The sequence below is a fragment of the Eschrichtius robustus genome, chromosome 21 (assembly GCF_028021215.1).
Source record: "Eschrichtius robustus isolate mEscRob2 chromosome 21, mEscRob2.pri, whole genome shotgun sequence".
NCBI lineage: Eukaryota > Metazoa > Chordata > Mammalia > Artiodactyla > Eschrichtiidae > Eschrichtius > Eschrichtius robustus.
The window spans coordinates 9,780,278-9,793,705 of NC_090844.1; the positions used below are offsets into that span (position 1 = coordinate 9,780,278).

General features: G+C 42.0%; 1 protein-coding gene across 1 annotated transcript in view; it reads left to right on the forward strand.

Annotated features, from left to right (window-relative positions):
* Window positions 1-13,428, forward strand: part of CSMD1 (CUB and Sushi multiple domains 1) — a 1,889,718-nt gene that overhangs the window by 1,728,348 nt on the left and 147,942 nt on the right. The window contains exon 42 of the mRNA XM_068531988.1: window positions 6,325-6,534. Within this exon, the coding sequence (XP_068388089.1) occupies window positions 6,325-6,534 (210 nt within the window). The remainder of the gene's footprint in view (window positions 1-6,324; window positions 6,535-13,428) is intronic.

Below are 13,428 nucleotides of genomic sequence, written 5' to 3' on the forward strand. Positions count from 1 at the left end.
GCAAGACTTTTTAAGGCAAATTAAATTAGTTGAATGATGATACAGTAGGCACATGAAGTGCAAAATGTAGCATCCCTAATTCAATCATCAATCTCTTTATTTATAACACTGTCTTTTATAATGTATCACTGGAATTCAGTAATGGTGGTAGTTTCTTTTGAACAATTTTTAAGGTTTTTCTTAGGTTATGCCTCATTCTAGTATTGTACTATAAATTTTTGTTGTTATAACTTGCATTGATTTAGGTTTATGAAAATGGCTTTTTATCATATTTAGTTATGAACTTTCAGGTTACCTACCTTAAATAGTTCATAATTATAATTGTTATGTACACTAAAATCCCATTCTGGCCTGCTTCAGAAAGTCACAGTCTTTGTGAAATTTTGATTCCCTATCACGCCTTTCCTTGTCTGCCTCATGATGTCCTTATATTTTAGTTCATTAATTTGGGTTTTCCCCACCTGTGATTTTCTCAAAAGTACACAGTATGATAGGGGTGCCAAATTAGATACTCACAGAATGTCCCAGAATATCTCAGAGTAATTGAGTACTTATGAATGTTAGTTGAGTGATGAATGAACATAAGCATAAGTGGAAATCGTTGCCCTAGAAGAGGATTATATTTTTTACGTTTTCAAAGCTCTCGCCTTAAGAATCTGTGCCAGGAGGGCAACAGGAAAGAGAGGGTCCACCTGCTCAGCTGAGAGCCGCCAAGAGGGCGGTGGGAGTGAGGCCACCAGGGCAAGGGAGGAGCATGGAAGGGACCCCCCCACACTGTGGAGAACACACGTGAGGTTCATGTCCACTGAGTTCTTGAAGGGGCCACCAGAGTGTGGGGATAAAAAAGGGGAGACAGTTCACAGAAGGATCACAGAGGCACTCTATTTCTTCCAGGTTTTTTAGTTTTGTTTTTTAAACCCTGAACTCTCTGAACATAGAGGCCGTAATTGTGCTCTGTGGTAGACGGAACAGAAGCCTTTGCCTTTAACCAACATTGGCTCAGCTATCCTCAAAGCCTGGTCTGTTTTCTCACCCTGGGGATCTGAAGATCTGGACATGGTTGGTTCAGTGTTTGGAGTCAGGTGTCAGGATCGGAGTTGTAGGTGACCCAAGAGGTTCCAACAGGGTCTTAGCATCTTGAGGGTCACAAGCTTATAAGGCGAGTAGTGATAGTTCACTCAGGCTACTGCACTGAGTGAACCTCCAGGAACCTCGTCTTCCTCACCTCTAAAAAGGAAATAACCACACAGGGTTACATGAGGATTCACCAAAACAACTCGGGCGAGAAATTTAGTACCGGGCTTGGCATGTCGTAAACAACAGCAGCAAAAAGCTAGCTGGTTTTTAAATTGTTATTGCAAATAGTTCCCACTTTTCTTTCAAACCTCATTAGAAACATTTTACTCATGAGTGGATATACACATTTTATTAATTTATTTTCCCAACTTTACTGTCCTGTGATTTGAGAAGGCTATTGTTTGGCACATTTCCGTATGTTGCTCACTCACTGATAAACCAATATGCAAGACAGTAATTCAGGAAAAAAAAAAAAAAGAACAGTTAGATTGTCTGACCTCATGATCATGATCTGTGAACCTAAAAAAATTTATTTGAAGAAAGGTCAAAATTTTAAAAATATTTATGAAATATTACAATTAAAATTATTTGCCTTTAAAATCTGTGATATTGCCTAGTATTGGGCTTTAGAAAGCATCTTGAAGAATAAGCAATAAGAAACCTTATGTCTTAAATCCTAACTACCTGCAAAATAGTATGACTGTCCCTAGCTTTTTAGAATAGATGTAGTTATGCTTCGGAATAATTTGCTACAGATTAAATTTAAGTACCACACCAGGTTTGTCTGTGATAAATTTTATAATCTATAAATATACTTCTAAACATGAAATTATACATTTAAATTTAGGGAAGAGGCATGTACATTCCTGTTTCCTGGATTGTCAGTTTGGGTTTGGGTTGCTCAGGGTGTTAAGGATTATTGTACTAACAATTACTGTAGAGGTGACTGCAATTCCCCCTGCCACCCTGAAAAACACACCTATCCAGAATATGAGACGTCAGTGCCTTTTCTTGAAAAAAAATAGGTTAGATGCCTTTCATTCATGGAGGATTTTATTGCTGTGTTTTGGATCTTTCCATACGACTGAATATGTGTGGGACCACCTGATAGATATCCGACCCATTCATTAAGCAGCTACCAGCTCCGTCAAATAATTCTTCTGATTAATCCTTCTTCCATCCCACACGCATGGACCAGTCAATAGCTTAATTAAATAGACAAAATGATTGGTTGCTCTGGCATCACGTGAAAGCCACCTTGGTCTCCCCGTGCTAATTACTCATCCCCCCCGGCAGCTATTTCCTGCATCCAGCCTCTGTGAGGGCCTGCAATCAAGGGACTTTGCCTAAGGAGTGGGCAGTGTAGATGGTGGTTCCTCATGTCTGAGCTCTGAGGTTAGCTGAGTAGAAATCCTAGTTCTGTCAGTGACTGATGGTATGAATTTGCCCAAGTTATCAACATGTTTTTGAACCTTTGTCCCTTATCTTTAAAACGAATACAATAAAATACCATTCTCCGACAGCCGTTCGGAAGTAATGCAAACGCCTGATATGGAGAAGGCATTACTTAACTGTTAACTGCTTTTAGTTTCTAAGCCAAATGCTCTAATGATTTCTATGTTGTTTTCTTTCCTTTCCACAAATTTGGGTTGCTGTTTTGTGTGGCTTTGGCATGAGCTCAATCACCACAGAACTTGTGTCTCTATTTTCTTGAAAATTTCTAAAGGCATAGTTAACAGAAATGAAATCAAGTTTTTCTACTTTTCCATTCCTTTTTTTTTTTTAACATCTTTATTGGAGTATAATTGCTTTTTATATTTAAAACCCACTGCACTTACACCGCACACCATGAGGTCCAAATTGGCCATGCCTTTAAACCATCTAGAAGTGTAAGGAGGATGTAAAAGACTCCTTAGACTATCCACTGAATTCTAAAACTATTAACTCTTTTGCTATGTGTTTATTATGCACAGAGATATAAAATAGAGCACTTTACTATTCACAGGTTCTATCAACTAAGAGACGAGAGTTTAACTCTGAAGCCATGGTCAGGTTACTATTCAAATTTCTGTCAAAATCCAAAGTCAAAATTTTTTCTGCAGGTGCCTTTTACTGTCACTTAATTTTCAGTGTGTAATGACAATCGGTGTAAATTCCACCCAAGATGGGCATTCAGACTGGTTTTCTTGTTGCAATGACACATTTTTGGTATTCTGTGAGATAATAAAAGAATAACTAGGTTACACTTATTTTAATCCCTTCATTTTGGCTTCATGATGTCAAACTGGGCACAATTTGCTGAAAATTAGATAGCTAAAAATTCCATTCTAAACCAGATTAGAGCTGGGCTTGGTTCTATTTCCTGATATGTATTAGGTAGTTTGATATGTGGCTGGATACTTTATCCTGCTTAATATGCTAATTTTTTTCATAAAATTATAATTGTCATAATTCCATTTCCATTTCAAGTTTAATTCCAAATCAGTAAAAGGCCATGGTCACTATTTCCTTTGCTTTGGAGATATTGGCCAGCTTTCCTTTTTTTTGCCCCTTGATCTGCTTGCTGTCTCTCATTTCTTTCTTGACTGGGTCATTCTGTGAATTTCAAAATGCGTCTCTGGATGAATACATCTGACTCTGCATATGCTTATCTGAAATGAGCCTATTTTAAGCCATTTCCCTGCTATTTGATTTTATACCTAAAAAGAGAATACGTTTTTTAAGTGTTCTAATCTTGCCCTAGTTTCACATCCTATCTGGTACTTTTAGAACATAAATAGAAATGTCAGTAATTCAACATTCGTTTTTGATTGTTATTGTGTCAGCTTCTGTGTTCTTCCTCCTGGTGAAGAATGTGACGGGTATTTATGAAGCTCTCTAGACCACAGGGGTTCCGTGGCCTTGATGTAGCCACCAAAAAAAAAGAAATCCATTAGTATAGTTTATTAATTAGCTAAAAAAAACCTCTTTTTCTTATCAGATTTGTGGACCAGGCCACAAAAGAGAACTGTATTTAATTCAGCAGTGGGTGAGGGAATAGATCAGATACTGATGCGTGACTTAGGAAGAGGTTCAACTGTCACAGGAGACAGGTCAGAATTGAAGGGCTGGGGACCACTAGCCCTGCCTGTTCTCCTTCCTGCCTGCTTTCCTTCCTTGTTTGCTTTCTCCCTGTCTCTCTCTCTTCCTTTTTCTCTATCTTTATCTCTCTCAATCCTTCTCTCTCTCTTTCTTCTTTTCTTGCTTCCAAATTTCTTTTGACCAAACGTATTTACTGGGATTTAGGAGAAAATGAATTAGCTCACTGATGTCTCTTCAACACTTTTTAATATTTGCAGAAATGTTTTAAATTTATAGGTTTGTTCCATGTTGGTCGTCTGCTGTGCCTTGTATTAGAATGGGCAGGACGGCCACAGGCTGGGTTGTTCCTTCTCTGGCTGCTCATGTGCCGCCAGTACATATGTTTGGACCATATGTTACAAATTGAATTACTCCTTGCAAAAAGGATTCCGAAGTTTGGTTGCCTTGTTAAAGATGTTTCATTGTAAGTCTTTCTTCTGCTTTTCACTCTCTCGGTCTCTTCGTGAAGCATTCCACATTCTACTTCTGCCAATCTTCTCTATCAAACTAGGTTGAACAATTTTAGTACAAAATTATTTTCTCCAAAAAAATTGTAATATTTTTAACATGGTGATATCATTAGCTTTCGACTAGCACGTTTTCATGCTAAACCAGAGAACGTGAGGGCTCTGTCAGTTGGAGCTGGTGTCCATCCAACTCTGCCTCTCCCTGTGGTACATGGGACATAACACCCAGCCTTTCTGAGCCTTAGTTTGCTCACCTGTGAAATGATGGTCATAACAGTGATTACCTGATAAACTGAACCCCAAGCGTGATAGGTGGCCTTACACTCTGCCCAACCAGAAAGGCCATTATTTACTCTTTTGTTCCTCCTCACAAGGTTTTCTTCATAATTGGTAAAATTGTGTTTCTTGGATGATTTTAAATTTTATTGAGTACCTTTAGGTTGTTCTTCCCTATTACTCTTTGCATGAACTTTTCTTCTTCTTTTTTTTTTTTTTTTTTACTGAATTCAGGCTTTTGATACCTGCATTTTCCATCAATACTAAGTAGATATGTTGCTTTAAATTATTTAGGTATTTACACTTAAGTAAGGTAATCCATGTTAACATGATCTTTAATATGATAATTTTAATATTCTAAAACCTAGGAAACATGTCAAATATATTAGATGAAAAGGAAAAGCATAAAGCTCTTTTTATCTATCAACAGGAGAAGAATAACACAAAGTAAAGCTTTCCTCATATGTTGAGAGAATGATCTACAATAGCTGTTGGTATTCTCAGTTTAGGCTTTACAGATCTAACTTAATTGCCTGGATTTATGCAAAAGCTAATGTCTTTGGCATTCTAAATAAACTTGAAAGTGAATTAAAATATTTCAGACACAGTAGTCAATTAAATTTTCAAAAATACCACAATGCCATAGCAAATAACTAAATTATTTTGATTTTGATTTTCTTCTAAGTTATCACTGTAGTTTATCTGAGACACAGATCAGTATGATGCTAGCAATATGGGTCCTTCAGACGGTCCTGGTGTCTTGCCCTGTGCCAGGCTGTTAGGTTGAATTGTGAGAGCTAGAGTGGGGTTGATCCGAGTGAGTTTCTTGCAAACGTCAGTAATTTGTTTTGCAGGCACTACACAATTGAAACAATCACTAACCAAACTAAGAAATTTCTTGTGCAGTGGTACGCCCTTCCCTTTAAAAGCCACTTTTAAAGATTGTTGCATTTTGTTAGATCTGTATTGGCTTCTTCCTTGATAAAGCCACAAATTAAGGATGATTTGACATACGATTACAACCTTGTGTTTCTGGTTGTAATGATTATGATAGCAGCTGGACAAAATCACTGCCATATGTATGGATATAAGTCACCATTCTAAGAATTATACCTGCATATCTCTGTGATGCAGTGCTGGTAACACCCATATTTCACAAATAAGTTGACTTAGGGGCATTTACTACATGGACAAAGGTCACACAGCTAGTAGGTAGCTGAGGTGAAATTGAACCAAGGATCATTGTAATTCATGAAGTGTGCGCTCCACTCGGCCACCTAGAGAGATGCTGTTTGGGGAAACTGATACAATTTTAATCCCTAGTGGTAAACATTATCATAAAATTTGATATTAACTTCTACCGATTTTGCATATTTTTTCATAGGTGCACATATTCAATTTCTGAATTTTTCTACCGAAGCTAATCATGACTACCTTGAAATTCAAAACGGACCTTTCCACACCAGCCCGATGATGGGGCAATTCAGTGGCCCCGACCTGCCTGCGCCCTTGCTGAGCACAACTCATGAAACGCTCATCCACTTTTACAGCGACCACTCGCAGAACCGGCCAGGGTTTAAACTCACTTACCAAGGTAAGGAGTCAAAACACATCTAGGGATGCTTCTTACAGGTACATTGTAAGGGTAATCCTCCCTAGCCGGTTAAAGGCTTGTACAGCTGGAGTCATTTCTAGTTGGGCACAGTTTTCTGATTGGGAGTGGAGTGGAGTCTTGGCTGTTGTACACACAAGTCAGGACACAGACACCAGGAGGAGGGTCAGCCATGCACTGTCACTGCTTCACCTGAAGTCCCTTGTCTCTCCCCCCAGCGGCCACCATCACCACCTTCAAGCCCCTTGGCCCCATCATCAGGTAGCCTTCTCACCTATCACCATGTCCTCTTGGCCACATGTAGGTATTTCCCATCAGGACTATGGTGCAGGGAGTCCGTTCACAGTGGAAGTGGGTCTGACCGTGTCTCTCGTGCCCTTAAGCCTTGTCTCAGCTCAGAGTAATGGTTCTATGTACTATTCAAGTCATGTTCAAATAATGCCAGAAAAAAAAATGAGAATGAACCTTACATGTTTTTAAACCATCAAAATATGAGATCTCTAACAAAAGTTTGAATCTACCATTATCAAAGCATTTTTGACATGTGAAAAAGTTCAAAGTTTTCATTTCAAACACAGTAATTTAGCTGGCCTTTTCTTGAATGTTGTTAATTCAAATGAAGTTGAAAATGTCAAAAGTGGAGTCTTTTTTTAACACAGCAAAATCACTTGATTTCTTTAATTTCATAGGCTACCCTGGAAAAATAGAGATTTAATATTTTATTACTGAAAGAGGATGGCATTTTGTGTTGAACTCTTAGACCTTGTTACTTCAGTTGTTACTTAAAATATAAATTTATGTTTCTAGAATTTGGGTCTCTTAAAATAGGAATCCAGGTAGGAGAAAAAAGAGAGGGTGGTACAGGTTGAGGAATGCAACAGGAGACCTTGCCAGGATTTCTCTAGGTCCGTCTGTGTCTCTCATTCCGTCTCACCTCGATCCCCCTCCATCTCAGCCAAGGGTATCACTTCCTCCTGGAAAGGCTTACACACAGAGAGAACAGCGGAAGGGAGACAGCTTCCCCCAGGCCAGCGCGGAGGTCTGCCTGCAACCCTGCTCGTCCTCCGTTTGGAGACAAGAGAATGTTCCGCCTGCTTCCAGGCAACCCCTCCTGGGCTCTAGGCTCGAGAATGTTTCTTTCTACTCTGTCAGGGCTGTCAAGGCAGGAATCATCTTCCCTTATTGCATTTCCAGCTGCTACTTCTCTACCAGATCTTTCTCATTAGTGTTTCAAATATACTCAAATTCCTCTCTCCCTCACACACACCCCTGTTTATACTTAATTTTAATGACCCGCATCTTCCTTCAGCTCCCACTTTGTAAGAAACCTCTGGGAGGAATGGTCTACCCCAGCTCTCCCAGCGTCTCCTCCTCTTCCTCACTTCTCCTGCCCACCCGCAGGCATCTGCGTTTAACACCCCCCTAGTGACACGATCGGCCGTGTCGGCAGTTCTTCGTGTCATCTGAGATTCTCCAGTGGGGGTGATGGGACCGGCCAGAGACAGATTAGCAAGAGGAGAGCAAGCACAAGTTCATTAACATGCCCGTCACTCGGACACACAGACACCTGGGAGAACCCAGACGTGAGTCACTCAAAGGAGTGGTTAGAACTCGGGTTTAGGTACCATCTGAGGCTAAAACAAAGGAGAAGGGTTTGGGGCTTCTAGGAAGGGGAGGTGGCAATGGGGAGAAAAGCAGGAAATGTGTGGTTCACAAGGGTTGTTGAGTCAGGCTTGTTGTGCTGATTTAACGAGGAGAGAAAGCTCTGCAAATGTACGTTTTCTTCGTAAATGTAAATTTCCTCTACAAAAGGGGACCCTGTGCCCTGTTTTTAGAGTTTTCTCCTGCATCTGCTTGTTCTCAAAACACCCCAAGTTTTATTGAGCAAACACGGATGTAGCTCTTTCCAGTACCTACACAAGAACTCAGCAGGCCTGGTGGAGTCAACAGCCGTCTCCCACACAAGTGAGGGACCACGGGTCCATCCATCGGTCTCTGTCTCAGCATCTGGGCACTGAGCCTGTGGCAGCTGCCGTTGCCTCTCATTCTGCAGACCGTCACGGACCCTTCCTTCTGCCTGTGCTCCCACTGCATCCCTCCTACAGCCTCCAGCCCTACCCTGTTTCAGCCAGAAAGCCCCGGCCGGTGGGTGCATTCTCCTCTGGGACCCTGTCCTTCCTGGTACCTTTGTGTGTGAACTGCCCCCTCCCGCCAGCTCTCCCCTCCCTGTCCCAACTTAAAATGACTGATTCTCCACTGCTGCTCAGAGAGGCTTCTCTCCCCCCTGAGGCTGAAGCACCAAAGGCTCCTATAACTGGTGTCAAATGCAAAACAAATTCAGATTTAGTAAGAAGAGACTTTCATTGGGAAGGATTATTTATTGCAAGAGGGGAAGAGGTCTGTTGCCATAGAGAGAACAAGGCTCCAGCCATAAGATCAGGAAGCATCTCAAGGGTTAGGAAGAGGCTTTTCCCTCATGGAGAGCAGTAAACAAAGCTCGAAGAGGCTGGGGGTAGGGACTGCGGTGACCAGGCAGGGCATGAGGGGATGTGGGTGAAAGCAGGTCTTTCCCTGAGGCCACCCTGTCTGTGGCCCAGGCTGAGGGTGGGCCAACGTTTAGGGGCCTGAGGGGAAAGAAAAGCGTAACTGAAGTTTGGCTTACAAGAGTTTTGTTCCAGTTGGCCACTGAGGACCAAACAGTTCAGCTAACCTTTTAAAGGGAAAGCATGGGAATTTGGAGGATTTTGTCAGGTCCGGTCACAGGTAACCAAAGGGCACCTTGACTCTTATCTCAGTCCTGGGGGAGGTGGTTCTTTGCACTAAGTCATTTCCTGAAACACAGAGGCGTTAGGGAAGGGGGTGGGTTTCCTCACCTCAACTTTTCTCTAGGATTCCTGAGCTCAGGTGAACTTTCACATTGTCATTGGGAAGAGGACAGAGCAGGGTCTGAGGGCTCAGATTCTGAAGCCTTACTAGTTAAAGGAATCCCATCCGTGAGCTCCGACCCGGGCCTTGACGCTCACACAGGTTTACTGATAAATAAACTGCTCCTGTGCACGTGACTCCACTTGACTCTCTATCCAGAGTCAAAAAGGAACATATGAAATGTGCGAAAGAACCCAAACAGAGCACTGAGAACCCAGAAAGAAAAGTGAACTCGGAGTGGTGGTGGTAGAGAAGATGCAAAGTCATGCATTCTTAAGGACTGAGGAAAATTCATATGCTGAACTGAGATTTTTACCTTTCCTACAAATGTTTGTGTAGGGGACCCTGCTTTTCTAGGTTCTTGGCTGAGACCCCCTGTAAAAAAAGGCAGATTAACAGTGGAAAATCAGAAGTTAATAACATGCATGCCTGCTGCATACAGGGGAGATTCCCAGGGAACCTGATTAACTCCCCAGCATGGCCCAAGCCACCACCTTAAACACCACCCCAGCTGAAGAGGCAGAAGCTGGGGGGAGTCAGGGGAGGTGGGCAGGAAAGCAGAGGAGACAGGCTTACGGTTGCTGTGCAGATTGAGGCCTTTTTTTCTTCTCCATTGATAAGTTTCTAGAGGTTTAGCCATCTTTCTCCTCCTGGAACAGAGAAAGGACACCCTTACAAAGGGAGTGTTCCCTCATAAATGTATTCATAAATGTCTCTTATAAACAGGTTACCTCTACTCTGTTTTCAGAGATTCCCCCATTTCTGCAGTTTTCTTAAAAATAACCAGAGACTTCCCTGGTGGTACAGTGGTTAAGAATCCGCCTGCCAATGCAGGGGACACGGGTTCCATCCCTGGTTCGGGAAGATCCCACATGCCGCGGAGCAACTAAGCCCGTGTGCCACAACTACTGACCCTGCACTCTAGAGCCCACGAGCCACAACTACTGAGCCCGTGTGCCACAACTACTGAAGCCAGTGCGCCTAGAGCCTGTGCTCTGCAACAAGAGAAGCCACCGCAATGAGAAGCACACGCACCGCAACGAAGAGTAGCCTCCGCTCAATGCAGCTAGAGAAAGCCCGTGCAGCAACCAAGACCCAACGCAGCCAAAAAATAACTTAAAAAAATAATAATAACCAGCTCGAAATAATCCTCATGCCAAAGACATATTTTGGAGTGGCAAATTCTGGTCCCCTTCATCTGTCTAGATATAGATTCATCTTTCTTTAAATTAAAAAAGAAGCTTTTGTGAGGATCATAGCAGTGTTCTTCTCTGGGCCTCTCCCTCTTAGTTTCCATCCATCAGAGTTGCCAGTGGTGATTTAAAATCCAATTTGTAAGTTTACAGATGCACCTTTCACATGATTAGGCGACCATCAAAAAAAAATAATAAGAAGAAGAAACAACACTCAAATAAATCTCAAATTAAATTATTGCTAGTATCCCTGTCATATGTGTGAAATCACAAATATCAACAATTTGTAGTGCCTGTCTCTTGACCACTCAGGCCTGGCCAGAGTAGATCCTGGCACACGGCTGCACCATCAGAACATTAAGGGCAAAAGGTGGTTTGGGCCTGAATTCCTGAGAAGAGGCACAAGGAGTTTGCAGAGATGGTGAGATTGAAGACTGGATTTCTTTGCACCTGAGTCTGACTTTATGCAGGGTTACAGTCTGTCCTTCCGAAGGGTGTTGCTTATATATATAAATGTTCCTTAAGGTGTTTATTCCAAATGTAGGTTTTAAAATGAATACAAGCTAAGGGCTGGAGACTTTTTAAGAGCTGGGGTGTGGGGCCTTGGCCCTCTAGGTTTGCCTGAATCCCATAACCCTTCAGTCAGCTGCCAGGCAAGATGTAGTTACACGGCTTGGAGCCACTGAAGCTCGGCTCCTGTCCTCCAGGGCAACTGCAGAGTGGGGGCACTTATCACCCCTGATGTCACACTTCAGAGGGACGGTCCCCAGGTCCTTGAGAGAGACACACCTGAGCTCTAAAACTGACAAGAGTCTTTTACGAAGATTTACATACATCTCGAAGGGACAGAGGGAAAATACACAGTGACAAGTTTTCTAAAATAAACGCTCTAAGAAAAGAGAGAACAGCAGCAGAGTCTGGATGAAGCCTGGCCAGGTCAGAGGCGAAGGGCGCGTTTGTAGATGAGCCCATGTGGTGTGACATTCAATTGTGAAATAATTTGCATCCCACGTTGAGAAGTTGAATTTTATTCTCTAGGCCCATGGTTCTAGAATTCAAGGGATCCATGACTTGAATGGTAAATATCTACCCCATGAGATACAGATGTTATAATTTATATATAATATTAATATACATAATATCTCTATATAAATGTAAAAATACAATTTTAATATTTTCCTCTTAACCTCCAATGATGCGAATGTAGTATTAGCGTTACCTGTGCTTTGTCACCAAATCACAGATAATTCCATGTTTTATTACAATCATTGCAGATATCTCAAAATACTACTATACAATATTGTGAAGTGACATTAGTTATTAGACTTGCCACCTGCCATTTAGTGAAATAACAACACATCTAGTACTGTACCACAAGTCTGGCTTTCATCAAATTTTTCTTTCCGATTTTTCCTTTGTAATCTGATGTATTTGTTTATGCATTTAAAATATTAGTTTGAGGTTAGTGGACTTCACCAGAATGCTAAAGGAGTTCATATTAAAACTCTTAGGAAAACTGGTGGGTAATAAGCTGTTGAAGGTTTAAAAGTGGCTGTCTTAGTCCATTCAGGCTGCTTTAACAGAGTACCATAGCCTGAGTGGCTTTTAAACAGCAGATACGTGTTGCTCACAGTTCTGGAGGCTGTGAATCCAAGATCAAGGTGCTGGCAAAGACACGCTTCCTGGTTCCTAGACAGTGTCTTCTCACTCTGTCATCACTTGGCAGAAAGGGTGAGGGAGCTCTGTGGGGCCTGCGTTATAAGGGCACTAACCCCATTTATGGGGCTGCACCCTCATGACCTATCACCTCCCAAAGGCACCACTTCCAAAACCATCACGTTGGGAGTTAGGATTCAACATACAAATCTGGGGACACAAACACTCAGTATATAGCAGTGAAAATTGCATTAATCATATTTTCATTTTTTAAAAGCTTAGTCTCCACATACAGTGTGGACTGTTAAGCAGGCAAGAAGTGGGTTTGGCAAAAAGAGGGAGGAGACTGGAGGTAAAAAGACACGTTTAAGAGGCAATTTTAAAGTTCCAGGCATGGATGGGGACCATGTGCCCAGGCTGAGGCAGTGTGCTTAGTACCTACTGCAGAGGAAATAATGAGGGTGAGGTGGTGGGTGGCGGAGCCTCTCCCTGAGGCTGAAACTTGAAGAACGGGAAGGAGCCGGGGGTGTAAAGGGCAGGGAAGTGTGTCCGGGTGGAGAGAGGAGCTCCCACCTCTCAAAGAACAGAGAGGACAGAGCTGGAGTGCTGAGAGGAACAGGGTCTGAGAGGTTTACAGGATGGAGACTGTTTGGGAGTTGGGTGGTAACACATTCATAGTTTTTTCCAGGTGCAATGTAAAGTCATTGAAGGGTGTTAGCAAAAGATAAGTCCCTGCAATGCAGAGAATGGATTGTTGGAGGGGGAGGGAGGAGAGGAGAGAAAGCAACAAACCCAACGAGAAGGGCCCAGGAGAGATGCAGGTCTCAACTTCAACACAGCTTTCTTTCATTGTGTCACCTTCATCTGGCTCTTAGCTCAACTTAGAATTTGAATGGTATTATTGTGAACCCCATGCTCCTCTTTCATGTTTCTGTACATCTTGTGTCTCCCCCCTCCCCATTCCTATTGAAGTGTATTCTGTTAAAATATGAGCATTTCGTTCGTGATCATCATTTTAAACTTGGTTATTACATGGTAGTCTTCACTGTTTGACACGATCTTAGTATTTGAGTCAATCAGAAAAGTATAGCATAATTATTTT